This window comes from Bombus bifarius, unplaced genomic scaffold, assembly GCF_011952205.1.
Source record: "Bombus bifarius isolate JDL3187 unplaced genomic scaffold, Bbif_JDL3187 scf7180000007968, whole genome shotgun sequence".
Lineage (NCBI taxonomy): Eukaryota > Metazoa > Arthropoda > Insecta > Hymenoptera > Apidae > Bombus > Bombus bifarius.
This window is the reverse complement of record NW_022884354.1, coordinates 1,572,529-1,598,526: the sequence shown is the minus strand read 5'-3', so window position 1 is coordinate 1,598,526 and position 25,998 is coordinate 1,572,529. Positions and strand designations below refer to the sequence as shown.

The following is a 25,998-nucleotide window of genomic DNA, read 5'->3' as shown; positions in this document are numbered from 1 at the left end:
AAATGTATATTCTTAGTCTGTAAACATTTCACGATCGCGTGCATCGCTGTGGTTTCAGTACGAGCCAAAATCGAGACCGACCTTCCACGAGATTACCTGCAGCCTGGACACTATGATCAGCAACTACGAGGAGGAATCGAAGAACAATATCGGTAAACGTCAGTCCGTGGATCCTGCTCTCATGTCCAGCATGGACGAGATCACTCGAGAAGGACGACCGACGAAGCGCAAGACCGCTCGTCTGCGGAGTCAATCGGCGGACGCGAGAGGCTGCGACAACGCAACGCCCTCCGACAAGGCTAGGTGTCATTCCGTGAGAAGGGTAGCGGAACTGGCTAGCAGGAGGGACCCGCATTACAGGCCTATGACGGCGAATCCGTTCCACGCGTTGGGTGGCGTGAAGAAAATCCTTGGCAATTTGTTCTCCAGCTGCTTGGAGCTTCCGTCTCTGGAGGATGTCAGGCCAAGCGTCACAGATGCTATCGCCAAGTTCAAGCCCGCGCAGAACGACAGTATCGCGAAGATCTTGGACAGAAAGAAACCAAACTCGGAACCGAGCAGTCCGACCGCCAGGAAGAAATGGGAGAGAAAGGTAGGGACAGTTAAGTTGACTCTTTCGCGCGATTTAACGACCGTATAGGCGAAATTCAAGCGCTAAATAGCAACGTGGTAATTAGAGGTGTCTAGGCGATCAAAGTAATTAGCCAGGTTGAGATTGCGTTTCGCTGGAGTTAATTAGAGATTAAACGATAATCCGGTTTTCAGGTGGCTACAAAGGCGGGCGCTGCCAGCTTGTTCACTCATCCGCTTTTCCGAGACGGATGGGAGCCAAGAAGGCGAGGTAGCTGCGAGTCGGGTTTTTGGAGCTGCGTCGGCGAAGATCTCAGCCCGGAGCCACCCAATCGTCGACACACCTCCACCTTGAGCAGCTCCGCGGCAAGCAGCTTGTTTTTATTGGACGACCATCGAACCAGCTCGATCTACACCGACTCGTCCGAAGATATAGCGAGCTTAGGAGGTGGCGACTCCTGTTGGGAGGATAGATTAAGCGGTATCGGGTCTTCCAGTAAAACTATTTCCAAGATCGTCGAGTACTTCGAGAGGAAGCAAGCGGGTAGCTTGCGACTTGCCGATCACGATGCCAGTTCTAGTAGGTTAACGTTCTTGAAAGCAAACTTAGAGGGTCCCGTTCCATTATGCAGTATCTCAGCCGCGCAGAGGTTAGTCGTTTGCGAGGGTGCGGTGCGCAGCAAATTGCCCTTGTTTGACAAAAAGTGATACACATCACTCGCACGTCGTACTGTTCGTTCCTTAGGGTTTCTTGGTTTTTTTACCGATGTTTCTGGACCGCGTGAAAGCGCCTACACAGAGAAACGCTTCGACCCGATTTGTTCCACGTGGAACAGCGATGGCTATGTCGATGCGACAAAAATATTGGAAAAGAGTAGCGATCGGAGGAAAGTAGGGTCGAACGACCTAGTCGCGCGCGAAAGAAGAGCTAGAAAGATCGAAGAACGATTATATCTTTATTGGACTTTTGCGATCGAAGTGGTTAAGGTTGGAACAGGGTCAGTATTAACCAGATTCGAATATCTGGTTCGAGTTCAATGAAAATATAGTCAAGTGGGAGTTCCGCGGACACTTCTCTAAAATCTAGTAACCCGACTGTGATGTTTTTTGATAATCTACATACATTATTGACCCGTATTGCTATGTTTGAAGCTGTCGGCGCGAGTTTCCTCTTCCGCGTGCGACGATCGTTACATATTTCTCACCGCGTTAGTGCACTTTAAAAAAAAGAAAAAAAAGAAAAACTTTATACTCGATACAATAGCTGGTAAATTTTAAAAGAAGGTTCTTTCACTTTACACATGCCACAGGATATGTCAATAGTATTTTGCATGAAAATGAAACGTTTCTTGCGTTTGTAGTTCGGAATACTTAGGAATTTTCAGACACCATCAGCCTATTTTCCTCGGACATGCAATTTAGTAGAAGCAGACGAAGAAGTTAACGGTTCAGAGGATTGAAAGAAGCAATACACGTTTCATTTTGAGACTGCGGCAATCCAATGCCAGTAGAAACGCTGCTCATGTTCTTACCTTTTGCAGTGCCTCGCAGTTCCTAGTTAGCCACCTCCGTCCTTATCCACGACAACCGATTTTTTATCGATTATTAACGACGATCATACAAAATCGAAATGTGAATGAACCGATCGTATTCATTTCTATGTTGAAAACGGGTTTTTAACGCATTACTAATCCCAACCAATCGTCTCCTGTTACTTGATTCGTGTTTGTACACGTTTCTTTTCGCGCCGATATCGATGTGGACATCGTTTAGCAGCGTTACACTCTTACATTAAATACCAGGATGTCGGGATAAGCAGCGAGAACTACGGCAATGTACGATAGAAGGCGGTATATTTTCCTATATGAATTGCAACATTGAAAACAAAATAAACGAAACTACTTTTAATTTTAAGAGCTTTTAACATCAGGTTTTTACGTGTAAAGTAAAGTGTATATTGTTGGTATAATTTATATTTTTCTTTTTTTGTAATCATCATTCGTACCTGTGCCGTTATTTTTTGCCGTATTGCCGTCTTCTTTTTTGTACAGTATCGTGTTATTTGGTGAGGTAAAAGAATTCGTCAGGGCCTACGCTGTGCTTATACGAGTTTTTAATTACATTTTTCATCGAGTAAAGAATACTTCCCCGACGCGCGACGCCACGACGTGGTGTTTGATCGTTGCGCGTCGTAGATTAGTACTCAGGATGCGAAACGAGACACATAGTATATTTTGTTGACAGAGATACCGTGTCCTGAATATTTTTGTTGATATAAAAGAAATGGGACGATGGTCCACCACACACACTGTGAAAGAGAGGGAGGGAGAGAAAGCATGCGCGAAAGAGAGAGAGAGAGTGAGAGAAAGAGAGCAAATGAAACTGATCTAGTCAGTGTATTATCGTCGGCGGCCTTATCTTTTGTATGTCGTAGCGCTAATTACTTAAGTGTTCCAAGGAAAGCGAACAAACAGAACACAGGCGGATACAACACGACCTGTTCGAAGATACGATACATCGGTAGTCGTTGATAAAACGTAGAGCGTACGTAAAGCGAAACGAACGTAACGAACCATTGGGAATAACGTTTCATTGAATGTTTGCCGAAGGACACACATGGAATTCAGAATGTGAATGACGATCTATCGAATGGACGAATGCATGTGAATATTTAGAAGCGTAAGAAATCGTACGTGCTCCTTGGCTGCCTCGAAATCGTGTCTCGTGTTATACGGTAAAATACTTAGTTGTATAATTAGAATTTGTTGACTCGGAGCTTAGTGGGACAAGGAGACGAATTCGAGATGGCACGCGGAGCATATTAGTTTTTAGTTGCGCTCTTTTTACGCAGGTACAGTATCCTTATAAGACTTTTGACGAGCACCGAATTCTTTTCCATAATATCAGACTTTTTTTTTAAACAATTTCCTTTATATCGCGAGTCAATCGGCTTGGTCGTTTTAAGTTATCTTCAACCTTAACGTATCATATCACGATTACAAGTCTGGTTCGTTCTCTACGAATTTCTTTTTTATATCCTTGAGAGTACTGTATGTGGGTAACAGAGGATGATTTGGGTAGGTACTATAGCGCGCGTCAGCGTGTAAATCGTTTCGTCGCCCTGGTTGCGGGACGAGTCGAACCAAATTTCTACTAGAATAATAGGCAACTATACCTTTTTACTTGTCAGAGTTCGTTCACGGGTTCTACTTGATAAGACTGCGTGTTTGTTAAATATGTACGTAAGTAGTAAGTTGTCGATAATTCGCAGTCCCTTCTTCCTTGCCTAACGGAATGCACTGTCGACCAGAAGCCAAGATTTTTTTGTTTCGTCCCATCGAGTCGATACGAAAATAACGTAGAACTTTTTCACGAAGCTTTTGTTTTCGAGTGTATCGATGATCGACGAACGAGTCATTTTAACTGTAGTCTTCCCAGCTATCGAAACGAAACTCTCACGTACCTGTTATTTTTGTATCGAGTCGATTATCATAGAACGATGCGTTCTGTTTTGACGCGTCAATCGGTACCTGAAGAAACATTGAAGCAAGGACTGCGAATGGGTTATTTTTAATAGTCGCGGACATATCAGGAGTGGGCATATCCTGAGAGAGTTGGTTGCTGACGGAAGACGATCGTCGAGGAGAAGAGAAGAATTACATGAATTTTGATGAACATTAGATGAACAGAAGCGAAAAAAAAGGTAGAGGATTCTGTCTGCGTGCGTGTGTGAGAGAAAAAGAGAGAAAAACGATGCTGTGAAAGTGTGACAGAGTACACGAGTACTTGCAAGACCGAGAGGCGCATTTTTCTTCTTAAAGAGGGTTATTTATTTTAAGTAAAAACAGATATATTATAGATACACATAGAAGTCCATTTAAATCATCTCTTCCATACTTTTGACTACCGTTCGCGTGAACCGCCACGAAGGTGGATCGCATAGACACCAGCTGTACATATTATTACGAAAGAGAGAGGAAAAGAAGAAAGAAATATAATACTATTTCAGCGATTCGTTTTGCGATTTCCAAGATTGGGTCATCATATACAAAGTGGGATTTTTCGCTCTTATGATCGTCCGTTCGACATAAATAAAATAAATGGGGGAAACACAGATGACGATGATAATAATTCTAATAACTAAGAATTAGTTAACGGTAACGATGTGAAAAAAAAGAACAGATTTCAGCGAAGCTATATATATATATATATATATTATATTATATATATTGTAAAAAAATTCCTATATACAAAATAAAGTTAAGGCTCCAATTTTTACCAAAAACATCTTTAAAGCGTGCTTTATAAAGCCATCGATTTTTACTGACCGATGTTATCACGTTCCATAGTATCAGTAACTCGAAACACAAATTCCACGAAAACGTTAACAACTGATCACCAACAACTACAAACAATAGGAAAAGCCAATAAGAAATTGGACATTTGTAAGAGTGGAAACATATCACGAACGATGATTCCATAAATCTTGTTCCAAACAATCTTCGCCGCTTGATTTCTTCAGCGTTCTCTATCGACCGAAAAGTATGGCCTTCCAAAGTCTTCCTCTGGTATCAAAGGTATGTACCTGGTCCTAGGATCCTTCTTCTTCTCGTACGCGTAAGGAAAGACCATGCTCCTCCTCGTCAAACCAGGTTTGCTACTTCTCGTTTCTATCGGTCTGGGGATTTTCTGAATGTGAGAGTGCGGCGAGTACGTAGAGCTCGTACTCGAAGAGCTCGGACCAACGTCTAAGATATCATTCACGCTCGTCGACGATAATTCTTTCGCGTTCGGATCGATCAGAGGAATATACTTTCTCTCGTCCTTCCCAGAGGCAACAGCCTCGTCTGAATTATTTACAGAGTCCTTTATCGTCACAGCTTCCGCTCGAACAGCCTTGTTCTGCTTGTCAGTGGCCACGCGAGACAAGTTAATCTCGTTAGAGACGTTATTCGGAGCCTCAGGAATTTCAATTTCGCTTTTAATCGTAATAGGCACCCAATCGTCCACTTTTGACGTACTACTCTCTGACGTTTGTGTGGACCAATTGTACTTTTCGTGTTCCCAATTCAGAGACCTGGACACGTTGAAGTCTTGTCTAGATAAGGCGTTTGAAACGGTAGAATGTTCTATAGGTATCCATTCGTTGCTTTCATCGGTTCTCGTTGAATTTATCTCCTTTTCCTGATAACTTGCCTCGATAATCGCAGGTGTTTCCATCGACGTAGTGTTGGAAGAATTCATCGTTCTCCCCTCTCTTAAAGCAGACTCGGTGTTAACGATTCGATCATCTCGATTCCGTCGTTCAAAGTCCTGTTGGTAGTTACTTGTAGTCAACTCCGGTTCATTGGGCCCTTGATCCTCCGAAGCGATCTCCCCCAAGGGTGGAAAGTATTTAGGCTCCTCATATCGCGATCCAGTTACGAAACTGGGCGTGTACTGCGAAATCAGAGGAAGAAGGGTTTGCCTAGCGTACCTTTCAGCTTGCGCCAGGATCCCAGCCAACCTTTCTGGCAAGAATTGTACCGTAAAAGCTCTAGACGTCGAGGAAGTCTCCTGTATCTCTTCTTTCTGCTTTTCACGACTGTGAATCTCATTTCTGGTGTTCTGTCTCGCCGAGCGTGGCCTCAAGATCGGCTCTGTGATTTCTGGAAACTTCAAAGACCTTCCTGTTTCCTTCTTATCGATTTGCAGTACAGGTTCCCGTATTTCTGGAAGGAACTCGGTCGTTGGTTCCACGGAAGGATTCGGAGAAGGACTTGCAGCGAACAAATTGGAACCAGAGAATCCTCTGCCTTTCTCAGTCTCGGAATTTTCCAAAGAATTCGAATCTCCATCGCTGGATATGTCGACGATATTCCAAGGGTTCGAGCTACTGCCACGATTGCCCGTTTCCTCGAAGCTGTTCGTCTTGAAACTTTCTTTCCTCTCGATTATGCGCACATTTCGCTCCTTGGTAAACGGACCCAAACCTTTCGACGAGGACAACGACGCGATTCTCTCTTTCGAGAACGTCTCTATCGGGATATTATCTTTCGCCTCGTAATTCTGTTCTTTGGTAAATGGCCCGATACCACCTGGTTTCTCTTGCAGCAGACGTTCTAATGCCGGGGACGTTGAGTTATCCGATTCCAGAGGAACGTTGCATTCGCCTGCGAAGAGAGGAAGTAGAACGGGTTTCCCAGATTCTAAGCTCAGACTCTTTTTGCAGACGGAAAGAGTCTTTCCAAAGCTGTCGATAATGGCTACTTTGTCGATGCTCCAGGACACCAAACCTGAAGAGATCCAGCCGCTGTACGCCGTGTACTTGATCTGTAATGTTTGCAACAGAATAAATAAGGTTTTTTATTAGACTTTTGCATGCATATACGTCTCTGTTCGTAAGTATTGGGACAGTTAGAGAAAAACAGGATGAATTTGACAAATCGTTGGAAGATTATTAAAGTTTGTATTCTTGGTATTACGATGACGTTTATATTAGATATTCCACTTATTACGTTTCATCTACTCACTTTTGTTAAATCGACGAATTGCACAGGAACCAATTTTGACAACAATTTTCGCCAAATTTTAATTTCGATACCAACACTGAATTCGTCGATTCGTGATTTTTCTTTACAAATCTCGCAAATAATTTCGAATCGTCACTTCGTAGAAACACCAAACTCTAACTGATTGATTCCTTCCTTAACGATCTAGTTAGATTCTACGCAAAACCGACAGAAGTGTCCTAATACTTATAAACGGAGAATACTTACGTCGATCTATTGATTACCTCGATAGCTTCCAAATTCGAAATCGCAGGGTGCGGTACAACAATCTTCTGAAGAATCGAACCAACCAGAAGCTCCTCGTCCTTCCGCGTCATCGCGAACGTATCGTTAAAAGATGCTTCTCCAACCAGAGTTACCTGCAGTTTCCCGTAACTCCTAGTGGGTCTTTCGCTGCGACTATTATACACTTTCACCTGGTACTGGTGAGCACAGAAAGGTTCTTCGTCTCTCGTTACCAGGTAAAGTTGTCCTCTGGCCGGTGATTCATCGCTGTAGTAACCCATGTCGCCGCAAGGTCCGCCCATGCTGTTCGCACCGCAAGGAAAACACTCGCCACGAAGAAGACCGTCGTATCCATTGTCGCATGGAAACGCTGGAAATCGGCACTTTGGGCTTACAGAGTCGGTGAACAGCTTGTAGGCCCTTCGATGGTTACACAGGGATCTACCCTCGACAGCGCTTGCTGCAACGTGAAAATTTCCGATGAAGCGATCGAGTATGGCCAGGACATTTTTGAATATTCAAAGTATCTTTAGGCGACGTTTCACGGGGCCAGCGTGACCCGCTTTCTTTAGGACAAAGAATTCGATCCGCGTTGCGGAGAAGGTAACGCTATCCCGAACGACGGCGATCCACACTCGTGAAAAAGACCCCGCTTTCTAATCTCTGATTTATCGTGCCTCTTACATTAGATTTTGCCAATAGCTCGTAATGAGAACAAATCGTTATACGAAGGAACGGACAACGGGTATCGTCAAGTATCGTTAACCTGTGAAAGTTTCAAAGATTTTACCGGCCTTTACTCTATATTATCCCTTTGTTCCGAATAAGCTCGACGATATCGTAACCTTGTCATAAGTGCGTCAAGTACATCGGGTTATAAAATACATAGAGTGCATTAAGTAAGTCAAGTGCATTACGTGCGGCACTTATGCCAACGTGCGCATGAATCGTACAAAGTGTAGGTACTATACATATGTGTATAGGTTTATACGCGATGCGTCATAGCAAGCGGGACGAACGAGATGAAGTTTTAGAATGTGAAAAACGCATACGATGCACGTGATATGCAAAAATAAAATATAAAAGGTGTACTCGTAACATTTGGATTAGATAAAACAATTTTCTATCCAGATTCCATCCTTTTTTACTATTACTACATAAGAGAGTGTGAATTCGCGCGAATATTCTCAGTTTGTTCAAAGGTATTCGGATACCTGCTTGTTGCGTTTATTCAAAAATTACGATAAGAGCGGCGAGAAGCATCGAATATGCGTTAAATATCGCGAAACGTTGCAATACTTCTAGCAGTGTACAATAGAAGAGACACTTACACCAGATGATATCCGATACGGCACCAAGGAACAGATTCGAGCAGCCTGTCTGCATTCTGCCCCCGTTGGGATAGAAATCGACGTCGCCCATAGGCTGCCAGGATCCCAAACCACCGAGCAACAGTTGTTCACCATTACTGTGAATCACGTCGACGAAGTTGGCGTCTGTTTCGTCGAGTCGGGCTCTAGGATCCTGAGACTCGAACAGTGGTCCTGCAGGATCTAATCCTGTGAATTACGCAGATTCTTAGACAACGTCCTGGTCCAAGGATATTGCTCGAACGGAGTATAAACGAAATCTAACCGGCTGGAGGAAAGCGCAGTTAATGAAAAACCCGTTGATAAAGTAGAAAAAGATGAAAATATCCGAATGGCAACCGCGACACATTTACTTGGAACGCTTTTGCAAAAGACCTCGTCACAGTTTCTGGTGAACGGTCGCGCGATTAAGATATGGAGCGGAGGGTTGCTCAACCTCTCGCCATTTTTCCAAGCCTGTCTCGATGCTCGTTCGCCGCGTTCGCGTATCTATCTTTCCTAGCCTTTTTCATTTGAATAAATCACACCGAGAAGGGCAACGAATTCATAAACGCGTATACGAACGCATTTATGCTTCGACGCTCGCGTCAATTAGCTTATTAAAGCGTAGCGAGCGCACTCGATGATTTCTTAAAGCGAAGCATTTACCGCGAAGGACAGCTGCGAGAGAACTCGAAGAAAAAGTTTAATCGATTCAACGATTAACGAATAATCGTAGTTGCCCTTTACGCTTAATCGGATCTCCTTTTACCGATGGAAACTCGGCTCTCGAAGGACATCGAGACTACAGCTATCCGTAACGCGTTGCTCAACTTGGGCGCGATAACTGCATCACGTTGCCCAAATACAGAGCGAACGAGGCAATCGTGAACACGCGGCGAATAAATCGCAAACAGCTGCGTACGGAGAAAAGTATCGCATAATGGGCTCCGCCGTACCTGTGATTCTGGAGACGTTTCCCAGCTCAGCGCCGGCAAATCCAGCCACGTGAGCACCCAGGCTGAAACCGATCAAATGAACCTTCTCCAAAGGTACGTTCAAACTTCGCACTAGCTTGGCTAATTGTCGGCCGACCAGACGAGTGTTGGCAGCCGCCCTTACGTAGTTGGGAACCGCGCTTCCTGGTCCCCAGTCGACGCACACTGAAAAGATATGCTCGGCTTGAAGACGAAGCTCGTTAAAGTGAAAAGAGAAATTTACGTTGATCGTATGGCCAGGTGGTAAGAGGGCAATGAAATTTTCCGATACCAACCGTGAATAAGCATTTGCCGTGTGATCGACTCCTCGTTTTTACACCGAACGGTTGTTTCGCGTAAAGTTTTGTACGAAATCTATCGTCACGAATGGACCGTGGATTTTCGTGCATTCGCGAGAAATTAGAAAATGTAAAATGTGCGCGTAATAATGTTTAGTAAATGAAGCAAATAATCGCTTAGGTTTACGCGTCTTCGATCGCGTTTACAGAAATACGAATCTGCATAAGTATTCAGAGTCTATGGTACGTAGTCATGGAACTAGAAAGAATCGCTACGAACCTATATTACATTCGTGCACAGTCATTAGCGCGGATCTCATTTCATAAACCCAGACGTGATCGCAGCTGGATCCGAATCCATGCACAATCACTTTGGTGGGTAGATCGGGATCTATGGCACGGTGTGCGTTATCGTTTATGTCGTCGGCGGGAACTTCCATCGGAATCGATCTTGCCTTTCTGCTGCCGTACACTAGAAATCTGCGACATACCGAAGGAAACAATTAAAACCAGTTTCGTATTTCGCCGAGTGCTCGTTCCAATTAATCGCCGATGGAATTACAAAAGATCTAGGAACTTGTAAAACACAGAGTTGATCAATTTGTTTTTCCGAGTGGTTCATATATCCACCCATGCGCGATTGCGCTTATTCGTAAATGCAACTAGGCGTGCTTCTTACAACGCATCGCCTTACTTACGAAACATGTAACGAAACTACAGGCGTGCTTTCGCCGAGCTAGGTCACAAGCCAGATATCGTTTCTATCTTCGTGTTATCTCGACGCTGCACGAAACGACGGTGATCATCGCAAAGAAAGATGCATTTACCGAAAGATTCGTAAGAAACGTAAAAATTTGGATACATTTACGACGAGACATATAGATAGAAAATCACAGTCTGTTTCGTATTCGCGAATCATTTCGCGTGGTAGTTTACGTTCCAATACCTAGTGCCAACGTCCTTAGGTGGCGACGGGAGCATCTCCAGGTAGCTGAACGGTCCTGTGTCTTCGAAACAGCCAACATCTTCGTAGCAAACCTTCGAGACTTCTCTCTTGGTCCTATGATGCAATTGCTTGTGCAACGTCCACTGTCGCATAGATTCGACGACAGCTCGAAAAATTTCGGCATCGTTCTTCTCGTCCGCGGATTCGTCGAGAGGCGTCGGCCACTCTTGCGCAACCGTCGGGTCTCCTGCAGAAACGACGAAATATTAGGTTAAGTAAAAAGTTCTGAGCGTTTTTCGCTAGATGTCTTTAGTGAGCCATATCTCACGATGTGCACATCGCATCGAGTCATAGTATACACCGATTTCAAGGTGATATTACGCATCAAAAAGGTTCTTTGTCAGTTTTGTGTTCGGTGAAGCCAGTTGTGTGTTACAGCGTTCGAAAATGGAGATAAAAAAAGAGAAAATTCGATACATTCTTCAGTACCACTACGACCAAGGTGAAAAGGCGGAGCAGGCGGCCAAAAAAATTTGTGCTGTTTATGGACCCAGTACAGTATCGAATGCAACAGCAAAGCGGTGGTTCCAACGATTCCGTTCTGGTAATATGGACGTCGAAGATGAGGCACGCTCTGGTAGGCCAATCGTCGAAAATGTGGATAAAATCATGGAAATCGTCGAGTCGGACCGGCATGTGAGCACTTATTCCATTGCCCAGGAACTGAAGATTAGCCAGAAAACCGTTTGGAACCATTTGCATAAGGCTGGTCTCAAGAAGAAGCTCGACGTATGGGTGCCACATGAATTGACGCAAAAGAACCTTTTGGACCGAATTGATGCCTGCGATTCTTTGTTGAGACGTAACGAAATCGACCCATTTTTGAAGCGGATGGTGACTGGCGATGAAAAATGGGTCACATACGAGAACAACAGCCGAAAAAGATCGTGGTCCAATCGCGGTGGGCCGGCCCAAACGATCGCCAAGCGTGGATTAACGGCCAAGAAGGTTTTATTGTGTGTTTGGTGGGATTGGAAGGGAATCATCCATTATGAGCTGCTCCCATCGGGGCAAACACTTAATTCGGACCTCTATTGTCAACAACTGACCAGACTGAAGCAGGCGATCGACCAGAAGCGGCCAGAATTGGCCAATAGGAAAGGTGTTGTGTTCCATCAAGACAACGCCAGGCCGCACACATCTTTAACGACGCGTCAGAAGCTCCGAGAGCTTGGCTGGGAGGTTCTATCGCATCCGCCGTACAGTCCAGACCTGGCACCAAGCGATTATCACCTTTTTAAGTTTTTGCAAAATTTTCTTGATGGTACAAAACTGGCCTCAAGAGAGGCTTGTGAAAATGAGCTGGTCAAGTTTTTTACCAATAGGGACGAGGACTTCTTCAACCGCGGAATTATGAAATTGCCTTCAAAATGGACAAAAGTAATCGAACAAAACGGCGCATATTTAATCTAAATCGAATAATCTTGACTATGTTAATTTCATCGTCGAAATAAAGCGAAAAAGCGCTCAGAACTTTTTACTTCACCTAATAAATACGACTGAAACGCCTTGTGCCCCTTTCACAGTCCCAGTACCGATTCTCTCTTTCCCTTCGATCGAACAGCCACCTGTTAAGAATCGCAGAGTTTTCTACGAACAGAACTGCTCGTAAGGCAAGATGGTGAATCGAGTAATTTGCGTCGGAAATTTGACTTCCTTCCTACTAGCGAGTACGTATTTACCATAAATCTATTTTGGTCTTATTATTCGATCTCTTTCGTTTATCCCGTCAAGGTTCCCGTATAAAAAAATTGATACACCGTGCATCACCGTAATATTATCTTTTCAGTCGCGTATATTTTTCTACTCTACGCAAGTTTGCATACTCTAATGGAAACTTCCCGAAAAAATAAATACATTTTTTTCAGAATACTCCGCGATTATACCGCTCTCGTCACACGTTTCATTTTCCGCTAAACCGTTTAACCTTCGTCCAACGAGACCCGTTCCAACAGTTGGCAACTCTTCCAACGCGTATAGCGCAGGAGAGCGTCTTTTATTTTGCGCATCTGGAAATGTAAAGAGTCGATAAACTCGACCACCGACGCATCCGAAGCAGATCGTCGGACGAGAACGGCTGCCGACACTCGATCGAACAGCAAAGTCGCTGGACCGATCGGCACACCAAATTGTTCGGAACGAATCGAAGATTCGGGATCCGAACTACACGCATCGCAGGTCAGATTGATAGATTCGCGCGAAACTTCGTAACGGTTTCCTTGGCTCGTTGCACTGGTATTAGCATAACGCCTGAATAACAATCTCCTGGAACGCAATTTTTTTTCTTCAAGCTTGACGCCACACAGGAAGACATCGATGTAACTCGGCAAGTAAACCAAGTCTGCTTCCTTCTCTCACGCTGCTGCCGGCCAACAAAAGGCCGAGGTTTTGCGAACGAGAAACTCGACGATCGAAACGCTAACGAGCTGCCTCGAAGACACCCGTCGAACAAAACCTGTCTACTGGCCGCAGCCTCCGACGCGATATTCGTGAGAAGGGAAAGTCTAAGCGATCGATAAGTCGATCTAGCAACCTGTCGGCCCGCGAGCATTAGAAAATTGCGGCTGATTTATCGACCGGCAGATCGATGCCGAAGAACTCACGTGTCCAGCACGGAAAGTGTAATTAGACTGGCGGCAACTGCGAGTCTTCGAATCCTTTCGAGATATCGCGCAGATACTCGTTGCGATATTTCCAATTATCGTTTATATTGAAAATTCTACATTATGCGCTAACATCGCTGTAACACGGTGATCTAGCGATTTGCAGGTCGGTCTTCGCTCGTAAAATCGGGATGACCTCGACCCTCGTTTCGAGTAATTGGATACCAATACCGGATGTGAATTTCTAAATTTCTCTTGGTAACTTTTTTCAAAAAATGCCTCAGATTTCTCTTCTAGATATTTCTACGTCGAAATTTATGCAAAAGTTTGAAGTATCGAGGCACCGGACTTACTTGTACGCCGTTTCAGTCGTAGAATTTTTATTGCCCACGCCATAAGCGTTAAAGCGATCTTGGGAAATACGTTACATCGAGGAACTCGAGACGGTGGAAAATCCGAGGCACCTGTCGCTCAGGGATTGGGGGTCGAGGAGTCGAGGAGTCGCGGATCAGGATTGCGACCGTCTCCTGAACTTACGACCTAGATCCGCGAGCCGACGTGAAAAAACTGAAAGGCAGAGGGATCGCGATATCTGAAGGAATAAGCGTCTGGAGGAACAAGTTCTCGAGCAACGGTCCCGATCTTAAGAAGCGAATAACGAACGATCGCTCGATAATTGGAACGTCTGGATAAAAGTAATAAAAAGATAGCGGTGCGTGGAACGAGACAGAGGCGGCTAAAAGTAAAACGCGGAAAGAAAATCGGACGAAGAAAGTTGCTCGTATCGACGCGCAGAGGCGGCGAGGTCAGTCGAGATAAGAAAGAGAAACTCTTTTTGTTCGAACGGTGGATTATCTCGCCAGAGATCGGAACAGAATACGAGCGGAGGCGGTATATTCGCCCGCGAATAGGCAACCACGATCGCAGTGGTGGCGGTGGATGAACCGACCGGACGAGTCTAGCCGGGGAGAAATTCGGAAAAAGAAAGCCAGGAGCCCGAGGAATAGGCCGTTAATGGTCAGCTAGATCGGAGAGCGGTTCGAGTTGCCGGAGTTTTTGTTCGTCGAACGAGCGTCTGGCAAAAGGAGCATGGTCTCGAGTCAGGGAGAGGCATGGAAAAGGGAAATCAGCAGAGTTGAAATCAGGACTGACCGTGTGTGACTCGCGCGACCGATCCGAGCACCTCGTCGCCTCGTTTAAAAGCCGGCGGGTGACTTTCCAACGACGATTCGCCGCGGAAAAATCGCAGGCCAACGGCGCTTCCACGCCAACGTACGTTTACACGGCGATTTCCGTGCGACATAACACGGTAATACGGTTTTGCGTAGCCTGCCCGATATTGTCACGATATATCGGTCGAAGAAATAGCGTCGCTCGGTCTGATCGGTTCTCCGTCGTCTGTCGTCGATTTTTAACTAAAGACTAGAACGCAAAGATTTATATCGTGCGCGTAAAAAATTGTCCAAGATCGCTTCGATCCTGTTACGGACGACAAAAGTGGTGCGATTATCCAACAAGTGTACAAGTCGGCCTCTCTTCCGTAATTACAGAGTAACATAAAATATAAATGTACCGTGTCGTACGAGTATCTTCCCATATTTTACTCTTGGACGTGTACTTTATGCGCCTACTGCGATACACGTGCGTCTTCGTACGAAAGAGGTCTGGCTAAGCGTCCGTCTGTTCGAGTCTAGTCGAGGAGGCTGTGTCAAGGTTTCCGTAGGAATGACTCGCACAGACGATCGAGTCTGACCGTTTTACGCATCGTCAATGACAATTAGTACGTGCCACTTGACCGACGAATCGAAAACGAAGCCAACGGTGCCGAACGGAACCGCAAACCCGGTAATTCTTCGATTCCTCGAATTTCCTTGATGCATCTATTCGTACGCCGATAAGTTCCAGAGTCCGCGGATCCCGACGTCGCGACGACTCGAGCGAAATTGCATTTCGATTAACGACGACGTTCGGATTGTTCGTTTGAACGGCATAATCGCGTATTTTGTACAGCTAGGGAGAAACACGGACAAACGTAATTGCCGGTGTTAACGGAGATTCGATCTAAAAACGGACGCGATGTCTTGATAGCGCAGGCGAAATCCATCAATTATACACCTGGCAGAGTGGTTAGATCGCTCGACGAGCGTGTATCCTGCGAGACAACCAGACTGCGTGAATAATTAAACACAGATAGCCGATCATTTAACGAAATGGAAAACACCAGGGAAAACATAGCTATGACGTGTCGAGCCCTCATTCTACTTTTTCGTATCGCTAATAGATCGACAAGTTTACGTAATTCCAGGAAAAATTCTGTATCGGTTACGAAATAACTGCAATATACATCGGTCGGACAAATATCGAACCAGATTTCGTTCTTTCGTTGGGTCGAGGCAAAATTGCCTTATATCATGGTTAATTCACGAACGTTCAATTACGGTACAAAAATTTTCTCTCTTTTTGGAGCTACTGGAAAAACTTTGTAACAACTTGTTATAAAACGCGAATATCACGATCGAACGTTACCACGCGATCAGAGAACGACTAAGTGGTATACCACTTTCGATCGATCGAAAGAATCTAGCGTTTCTTCATCGCGAATACGATCGATAAGATTAACGAAAGCGTTAACTAGAGAAGTAAGAGATGGAAGCCAATCGCATACGCGATCGTTTCAGCGTAGACGATTCCTCGGATGATACGAGCGAAGCTTTCGAAATCGCTTTGGAATATTGCTTCACCTTCGATAACCGTAACGAAACCACCTTTCAGTGCATTTATAATTCGATCGCGTATACATACACGTTGACGATGTCGCAATCGAGACGTTTGAATTAATAATTCAAGCCCGATGATCACTTAGTCTGGTAACTACCATTGCTTTTTCAGCCAACGAGAGCGTCGAGTGCGCGCAACGTTGATTTCAAGCGAGATGCCCAACTTATGATTATGGTCGAGCGACAATGCTCGTTGCGAATAACGATTAAATCTTCCAACGTGTTCTTTGTAATTCTAAATAGATGTTAGAAGAGATTGTACACTGGATATCTAGGTACATACGCGACACAAAGATGGCATCGGTACAGAGATTTAACGGTACAGAGATACTTTTAAACGCTCTCTGCAACGGGATTCCTTCAGATACGTCACCTCTATTAGTGCAACGACGATAACTTATCACCTGCTTCTCAAATAAAAACAGCTGATGTAAGTTCAACGATATTTTAACACACTTTTAAGGTAATATTCAAACGATTCGTTACTCTATTCAACGCTTCGTTTTTAGTATATACGTAGAAACTGTTATACTCTATCCATAGTCTTTGTTAATTTACACGCGTTAATAACTTTCTCTACATTATTCTCATTTGATACAGATGAATTTTTATTACTAGACATCTGTTACATTTATTTTCACTTGTTCCAGATTCCCATGCTTTTAAAATAACGTTCCTCGTTCTATTCAGAAAATCTAGTAGAGTAATTTTAAATTTGATTATTGCGCGAACGAATAGATCTCGGCCTCTTGATCATGACCTGCTCGTTTTGAAAAGCTATTCGCACATTCCGCGCGCACGTCGCAATTTATTGCTCTCGAACAAAAGTGGATACAGAGGAAACGACTGACAAAAACGAAACACGCGACAATCGCGCTTAGCCAACGTCGCCATTGTTCCGATATCTCTGGTATCGCGTGCATCCGGATCCCTCGTAATCGCTATCGACCAATTTCTAGACCGAACAATCCCATCGTAGAACAATGGCGCAATAAAGGAACAATTCCTTGCGCGAAGAACACGAAACTAGCTCTATGTGGGACACAGCGGTGATCTGATAGCGAGCTGGTTCTCGCAATAAGAAGGGATAATTTCTAGTAGCACGTTAGATACTCGCTGTTTGTCCTTTACGCGACCGTGTTTGTTCTTCGAACAACGTAACGATGAGTCGCGGTGGATGTAGGCGATGCGATGGATCGATATGGATCCTAGCGTGTACGATCGAATATCCAGCAACTTTCTTATCTCTGCATCTTCTTCGACAAATCCGTTTTATTTTCTAATGGATTCGGAGATCGGCAAAAGTTTCAAACATCGAAACTTAATTCTTACTCGCACGCTCGTTGTATATCCGTAGCACTTTAGTTACCTACATAAGGTTTAAAGAACTTAGTAACACGGTATCCAGCGAGTCGAGGTCATCGAACCCCGATCGCATAATCGGCGTTCTCTTATCCGCGGATCAGTGTTCCGTTCGCGAGCTGTCTATCCGTCATGCACCAGTCTTCTCAATTCACTTTTCACGACCCAAATTCGGACACGAACGTACTTACGTACGTTAGATTTATATTTGAATCTTGACCAGGTCTTTTAGGTGAAAAACGTCGAGTGTGGAACCGTTATACCGTATTCTTCTACTTGGCACCGATACTCCGCTGTCCCTATCCTGCTGACCTTAAAACTGAATTCATGGTCTGGCCTCTGGCATTCATCGAGCGAACCCGTTACGAAACTCTGCCTTCGATCTTAAAGGAATTCCGCGGTACACGCTATATCACGTATTATCGAACGACAAAAAAAAGAAAAAAAAAGAAAGTCGAGTCGGGTTTTTTTCCTGAAGAGCAGGAGATACGGAAATCTGTCGGTAGGATTGGAAGAAAAGTGACTGATCGCTATGGAACGGAAGTGCGGTTCGATTCACGGATATGCGGAGGAGCTTGAAAGCGAAAAGAAGGCGACGAAAGAGGAAAAGTCGGGGTTGAATTAAAAATACGTCGCGTGTCGTGCTAATGGGTCACGTTGAAGTAATTACTTTTGTATATCCGTGACCCGGAGACCGCTGTTACGAAGAGAATAGAATTTAGTGAAACGAACAATTCTAAATAAGGAGAGGTCCGTATTATTGCGCCCTTGAATATATGTTATGTTTTGGTTTACAAGGTCTAGAAACGAAAAAGCTATAAGTAGATTTCTATTGCTGTTTCTTGTTGCCTTCGGCTAAAGCTGCGAGATTAACTTTTTTGGTATTGTCTTTTGCTACAAATATATGAACGTGCTCCCTATCGCGTCTATCGTATCGTAACACTATCGGAATAAGGATCTGAATCAACTTATACCTGTACCTTTATTTACTTCGATATATTTTTCTGTTACAAATTTATCCACTCGTTCCTCTATCGGTCAACCTCATAATAGTCAGGTCATAAAAGAACAAGACGAGGAACCAAACGCAGAGCCTTTCAGTCAGTCATGTTCGGAGATAGGGAGATGCGAGTATTTTTTACTCTGAGCAACGAGCGGACCGCTTTTGCATCTGAAAGGATCCACGCGGAAAGTGGCCGCATCGCGTGACGATAGCAGTCGATGAAAGTTACCGATCCTTACGACTACGCCTTTCTCGTTTCACCGTTCGCAAAGATACGATAAATCTACTCTCAAGGTCTCCGAGCGTTGTTGCCTCCCAACGGTAATCTGATCGGTAAATTAGTTAGCGTGATACGTACTCCTCGCGCGGTACTCTATTTCCGGAACGATCGGCACTGTGCAGAGAAAGGACGAAAAAGGTAGAAGGACTAAGATCGTCCATAAGTTAATGGTCGCGTACTTCGTATTACGCGTAAACATATATGAAAGAAAATAGGAAGCGTTTGTAGCCAAATGCGTCCATAAATTGGAACGATCGCCACGAGAAGTCGGAAGATCGTGCACAGCTCTCACTGGTCAGACTAAGCACCGATAAATTTCTAACCGGAAGGTTGCCGGTTAAAGAGAAAGAGAATAAAAGCGGGAAGTGGACAATAGCTCGTTCTTTCGCAATCTGCAACGATGAGCGTTCACCTTGCTTCGAATGTCGGTCGCGTTTTTCGTTTCCTATTTCGGAAATCCGAGTGCACGTTTTGGGACATTAAAATCATTGGAAAGTTGCAACGTCTGAAAGTCGATAGATCTTTTAATGGACAGAAGAAAGTTATATTGCTAAGATATTTGCTTCTTTAAACGCAAAATATAGACACGTTTGATCGACATACGTGCGCGTTCGATAATCAACGGTGAAAAATGAAATAGTAATAAGTACAGAGAAAGTTGGCGGAGGCGGTGAACGGCAATGGGATATGTGAAAATTAAATTTTCAAGCGATGTCGTATACGATAATTGGAAGAGGGTGCGGTTTAAGTATTACGCTTTCAAGAATAACTTCTCTCTTTGTATAACGCTTAAGCGTCTTGTCGACATCTGCTGAAGTAATGTTTGTCTTCCAAGCGGTGTCTAAAATGTCTGAGATATTTGCACAAAAGTAGGCTCGCGATTAGTGAAAGTATTATTTTTAAGAAGATTGTATCTTTGGCCGTTGATTCGTACGAGTATCCTTAAACAATCTAATCGGGCGTTTTAAAATGGCTGCTAAAAGGAATCTTGAAGCCGTTATTAAGATATTAGTTCTCGGTATAAATGACCAATCGTCCGCCTCGTGAGATATTAGCCGATCGCCAAGAGGATTCACGAGGAGAGCGGAAAAAGGAAACGGACATCGTTTGGCGGAGAAAGTATCTGCTAATTTCGACGCAGAGGTACTCGGTCTCTTCCTACGCGCATCGAAACACTCGTAAAGATTTTACGTCCACTGTATATCTTGGTTCCCTTCCTCGTGCAAAAGTATGCCAACCCGGATCCAAAAGAGATTGGGAAACGTTTCAATCGCTGCACCGATTACCTTTGCTTCTCGTGGGCGAGCCGAGAAGTAGTTGTCCGAGTTTATTGACATAGAAATATCTAAATTCCATCGCTGTAACGAGATAGCGATTGCTATGGAACCATACGTCCACGGTTGATTGGTTTTTCGTAACGTGTGACGTTAAAAGGTAGTATGCATGAAAAGAAATTAATTAACAGAAATATTTAAAGTATTTAAGGCAATGGATTATATCGCACAATTGCCGTTGCTCGGTGATAACTTCCTTCCTTCGTTTTCCTGTCAGAACTCGACCAACGCTGTTCTGTTTATAGTCACGCAACGCGAAACAGTCGCGAACATTATTATGACCCATTATCGCGTTAAGAAGAAAAAAATTGCAGGTAGTATTTAGTAGCGAAGAATAATAATATTTCGTAAATTTAGAAAATTTCTGTCCTTTCAAAGGGAACGACGAAATTGAACAGACCACAGACCGTGTTAACGTTTCACGGTGTACGATCGCAAAATGATCTTGGGAATAGTCCTAAATATAATATTACCTCGAGAAATATTACGCCATAGAAAGAAATTAACTTCCTCAAATTTATCACGACTATGACAAAATTATTTCCAGCGAACGTTTACTTTTTACTTCAATCGCAACGATTTGATCGCGTAACTAACTGATTTTGATCTTGTTGTGTAATGACTAATGGGAGCGTCATTGATCTCGAGAGAAGTCTAGGCTGAAGCCTTGACGAGGAATAAAGTACGCGATAGACGTCGATCGACCGGTCGCGCGCGAATTCATTCTCGCATCATCGAATTCTCGCGTTCCGTTCCCTTTCGCGACATAATCGCAATCGAACCTACCGAAGATTCCTTTCCATCCTCCTCCTTCTTTTCTTACCGTCGCAACACGTCGTATTTCCGCCCCGTTGACTACGATGACACCGAAATCGCCAACAGGATAAAGCCAGAGAATGACGTGCAATTATATTCCGGACGTGCAACAACGGAAGAGGAAGATAGTTTGCTAACCCTGGCCTGTTGTGGAACGGTATTTCAAAATTACTCTGCACCTCGATGGCTGCGCGGTTAACTACCACTTGTTATCTACACGTAGCTTTCTACTTAATTGATAAATTGAATTCTATCAGCGAGGCGTTTAACAGTCGCTTCCGTTTGACAGTAAATTAAAAAGTAAGAGAATTTTACAAAGCGATCCTCCTTTTCATTGGCATTCTATGACGATGAACGAGCATGAGCCTCGCGTAAGATTCAATGTTTGCTTTTAACATCCATTATTTTATGTATACGCACATTGACCCTCTGAAATCGACGAGACACGTTCAGCTAGTTCTCTGGCTTCTGACATAAAATTTAGAAGCGCACAGATGTCCTAATATCCTGATGACCTACTGCCGAATGACTGGGTCACGAAATTCGAAGGTCTCGTTTATGAACCGATTCCTATCCGATCACCAGTTTGACGCGTCCAACTCTACGATCCTCTTTCGCTAGAGAAATTCCACGCGCGAAAAACTACAGATAACATTCTGATCGAGAATGGTTAGATCCGGCACGAGTCGGTTGACAAACCTGGTTCGTGTCAAAAGCTGATGACGCGACACTTGTGTCGAGGAAATTAGACGCGACGCGCAATAGCCGTAGTAACAATTTGGAACGACAGCACATATGAATCATCGAGAATAGAAAATGGAGGTGTGTATCCATCTCGATGAATTGTCGTGAACGTACTATGCGTCCGAAATGTACGCCGATAAAATCTGCCATTGTACACACCGCATTGAAAGTAGGTTATTACCGAAAAAGAAACCGTTTACAGACTGAAATTTGTTCGGGACATTTTCATTGTTTTGATTATAGAATAGATTCTGCGTGGGAACGTGTCGAATTAACTATAAAAGAAAACAATTAACAGAAGAAGCCTTACGTAGATATGAAATTTTCCTCGTATTAAATGTATTAAGTATTAAATGAATAATTACACATTTTTTACTTTCTGCAGATCTTTTTACATTGACCTATGAGTCACGAGATGGCAAGAATTAAGATCTCTCTGTTAAGGACAAGGAGAGTAACTGGATCCAGCTTCACGGTCATGGGAGCAATAAAAATTTATGTATATACACGTATGCATGCCACGATTTTACGTTACACAAATGTAACCATGATTACGCCGTCTAAGCAAATAAAAAGTTCGTCGAACTTTGTGACAGACTTTTTGACGATCGTCAAAGTACGTTACAACGTTGAATATTTTAACTCACCGGTCATGCACAGTACCCGTTACCTTCTTCGTTTTTTGCTTAAATATTTTTTACTCAAATTTTTGTGGAGTTTCGCGACCCTATCATAGACGCCACTTTCGCAAACGATCGTCGCGTGTTTCGCACGGTGAACGCTCGTGAACGACCGAAACGCGGGCAAATTTCGTGTACCAGACGACTCGACTTTTTGAGACAACTTACACGAAACCTCGACGATGCGTGCAATAACGTTAGTGCTGTGACAGAGTTGCTTTCACTGACTCTGGAATAATTTCATTACAATAAGCTGGTCATGAAATTTTCGTACCTATATCGATCGTTAAACGCGAATTGAGAGTATACATTCATTACCATTCCCTCTATTTTAATTCCGTACATTACAAACGTAGTAATTTTTATGAGCTGCGAGTTTTTCCGATACAAAGCAAGATAATCTCAAATTTAGCTGCAAAAACATAAAAGAGTGATTTATCGGTTACTCGCATCGAATATTATAATCTTCGTGCACCGCAATCTCTTAGCGATGGTAACGTAAATCGATGATGCGGTCACGAGTGCAATCAGACTCGAGGAAAAAGTTCCTTGAGCCTCGCCCAACCACGTAAGTGAAAACAGACGTTAGTAGATAGGTACCGGTTAGGAAACACGCTTAAAATTTGAGGCATCGTCGTTGATGACCTCAACGTCCGATTACATGATTAAATAATTGTCCCCGATTCGTTAACGGTTAATAGAACGGAATTCACAAAGTGTACGCTGGGGGAATGAAGAAGCACTGCGATTAATAATACAAGTCACCCGAACACATTAGGTGTTTACCTCGTTTATTGGACAACTTCTAATTAATAGCTTCCATTCAACATCATGACAGACGTGCTAATCAAATCAAATCAAATCAAATCAAATCAAAAAAAAAGTCTACTTATAGTTAAAGTCTAGTTATAACTGAAAATGATTCAAATTTGGTCTACAAATTATTCGAAAAATCACCGGTGAAAAATAATAAAAATATAAAGAAACATACCATAGAGGCTGATGCATCCGAGTATCCAAAAACTTAACAAGAGTTTGTTAATCATCTCACGTTGGTGGACCGGCTGGAGGGACGAATCTTTTTTTCAAAAATCCATCGTTCGCGTACCGATTTGAAAATCCAAGGAGAGCACGTGTTCACAGTTCGCGAATCTTCCAAACACGCAAGGATCAGTGTTCTTTCATTCTCTTGACCGCTTCGTTGACCAACGAAAAATTGTGCGAAACAATGGAGAAACTGTTAAACGCTTGAAGTCAGACAGAAAATATAGACGATCGATCCAAGTTGCCGCGACTTGCTCGATCCTCGAAGCAACAGTTTTTTTTTTATGCTTCTCTTTATCGATTTTCCCTCGTTGTTCGACGAATATCAGTGTCTCTCAGAATTTACATAACTTTCGTTCCATAGCGTTTATCCACTTTCTCCAAATTGCCGATTTAATTTGCAACAAATTTCGCTTTATGGCGAATAGTCTGTGATTTTAAAGGAAACTCTTTCGAAGGAAACTCTCGAAGGAAAAAATGGAAACGAGATCGAATTTAAAAAATCGTAATTGTCAAAGAAAGGCGCTTTTTTCAGCTGGCTGAATTCTTCAACTTCTCCTGCTTTCTCCTTCTAAAGACTTGGCGTACTTTTAAACGCTCAAGCGATCAACAATCGAGCGCACCGCTCATACGATTTATACTTGCACGATGGTGTTTACTTGACTGATGAAAAGTTTGTTCGCGTGGTTTATCGATCGTTTACGATCCGGACACTCTCGCAATACAATCGCATTATTAATCTGCAGATAACCGAAAGAAACAACGTCGTTTCATGTCAATGTTTTACAATCGACGATCAAATTGCAATCGAGTACTCTTCCAGCTATCGTAGGGATGAATTAACGGAAATCGATAAGATTCGACGTCGATTCGCTAGATTTCCAATAGCTTGATCGTTCGATCACCGATATATCACGCGATATTGCACAGATTTCGCGTTTTCATTGTCCGGATCGCTTTCGAGGCGATCTCGAAGCTCGGTTTTCACAGAGCGGCGCACTCCGGCAAAACGAGAAGCCTGGAGCGCCAGCAGAAACTAAGAGAGAGTTTGTGCGATCGTGCTACACCTGCAGGAACACCAGAGCTGCTACCTCGTGGCCTACTATAACAGAACTGACTCCCACCATAGTGTGACCACGTCTCTTTACTTGCCATAAGCGAACGGTGTTTACTCGCCGTGTCTTCCGACGACAATCATTCCCTCCATTGGCATCTCTTCACGATGTTGTCCACGACAACTTTGCCTTTCCGTTGTTCCATCGGTTCACTGAGCATTCAAAGGGATTTATTATCGTTTCCTTTAGGGTATTTAAATGAAATTCCTCGTCCAGACTCTCTTTTCTACGCCTATTAATCCTTAATATAATGCAGCTAAATAAAAACATATTGTATATATATATATACATATATACATATATATATAAAATTCTAATATTCGGAATAGAACATCGTATTGCAAACTGTCTTCTTTATTTAAATTGCAAACTATCGTTTTTATAAAACTTTTTTCTAAAATTTTGATAAATAGTTTTAGAATATTTTAGAAAACGACATTACTTTCCTGTCGCGTAAAAACATTAGATGTGCAACGAACCACTATTTAATTCTTAATGCGTCCTAGCACCTTATGGACAGCGGGTACACCATGTGTCGTTGCCTAACAAAGGCCGCAAAATTTTCTCGTGCTGTCGCAATAAAGGAGTTTCACTATTATCGAAAGCATCCGCACAATCACATACGAACAACACATTACTAAATATTATATCATCGTACCGAAACCGAAAATGGATTGTTGACTGCTCCTTCTCACGATAGAAAGGATTGTGACTCGCTTTCGCGAACAATCGCTAACTAAGATCGATTAATGCAATCGGCGCAAAGTTGTCTTTTCCTCTTATCACTTCCGTTACATCTTCGAGATTTCTGTTTGATGTTTAACGCACACCTGCGTATTTTCGAACATTTTATGTTTCTTTTTACATATACATATCGACCAAATTTTTTCACCTCTATATCTGTACAAACTATTAAACTATTTTCGATTCATCGAAAATAAATTGGAGTAAAATAGGATAAAAACTAAATAATCTTGGCTCTTTTCATTTCTTTCCTAACATAAATTCATAAAAATTGATATCTTTAAACAATTTGTTACTTTCATCTTTCATTTTTCCTTTCTTGTTTCGTTGAAAGTTCGTTCACGATCTTTTTCGACAGTTACTCATGATTAACGCAAAGACCAATGAAAGCAGACGTGTGTATTCAGACACGGTAGCCAGAGAAAGTTCACTAGGGAGATAGCCATAACAACTATTGATGTTTACCAAAGCAAAGAAAAAATCGAAACGAATAATCGATGCAACCGTCTTCCGCGACAC

General features: G+C 43.2%; 2 protein-coding genes across 3 annotated transcripts in view; one reads left to right on the top strand and one right to left on the bottom strand.

The window, feature by feature from the left end:
* Positions 1 to 4,296, top strand: part of LOC117210287 — a 32,585-nt gene extending 28,289 nt beyond the window's left edge. For both annotated transcript variants that reach the window (XM_033453152.1, XM_033453161.1), the window contains 2 exons: positions 59 to 592; positions 766 to 4,296. In XM_033453152.1, the coding sequence (XP_033309043.1) occupies positions 59 to 592; positions 766 to 1,278 (1,047 nt within the window). In that variant the 3' untranslated portion in view covers positions 1,279 to 4,296. The remainder of the gene's footprint in view (positions 1 to 58; positions 593 to 765) is intronic.
* Positions 4,297 to 4,376: 80 nt separating this feature from the next.
* LOC117210293 lies at positions 4,377 to 24,919 on the bottom strand. Its single transcript, XM_033453175.1, has 7 exons — positions 23,568 to 24,919; positions 10,918 to 11,164; positions 10,252 to 10,451; positions 9,655 to 9,858; positions 8,678 to 8,905; positions 7,346 to 7,806; positions 4,377 to 6,882 (listed from the first exon to the last, which is right to left on the bottom strand). The coding sequence occupies exons 1-7, from the start codon at positions 23,620 to 23,622 to the stop codon at positions 5,089 to 5,091; spliced, it is 3,189 nt and encodes a 1,062-aa protein (XP_033309066.1). The 5' UTR covers positions 23,623 to 24,919; the 3' UTR covers positions 4,377 to 5,088.
* Positions 24,920 to 25,998: the final 1,079 nt, after the last annotated feature.

Excerpts from the sequence above, each read along its gene's own strand:
- LOC117210293 (XM_033453175.1), bottom strand. The coding sequence starts at position 23,622 with ATGATTAACAAACTCTTGTTAAGTTTTTGGATACTCGGATGCATCAGC. Across the intron at positions 11,165-23,567 it reads CGGATGCATCAGCCTCTATG|GAGACCCGACGGTTGCGCAA; the intron begins GTATGTTTCTTT and ends TCGTTTCTGCAG. Across the intron at positions 6,883-7,345 it reads CGAATTTGGAAGCTATCGAG|ATCAAGTACACGGCGTACAG; the intron begins GTAATCAATAGA and ends CAAACATTACAG.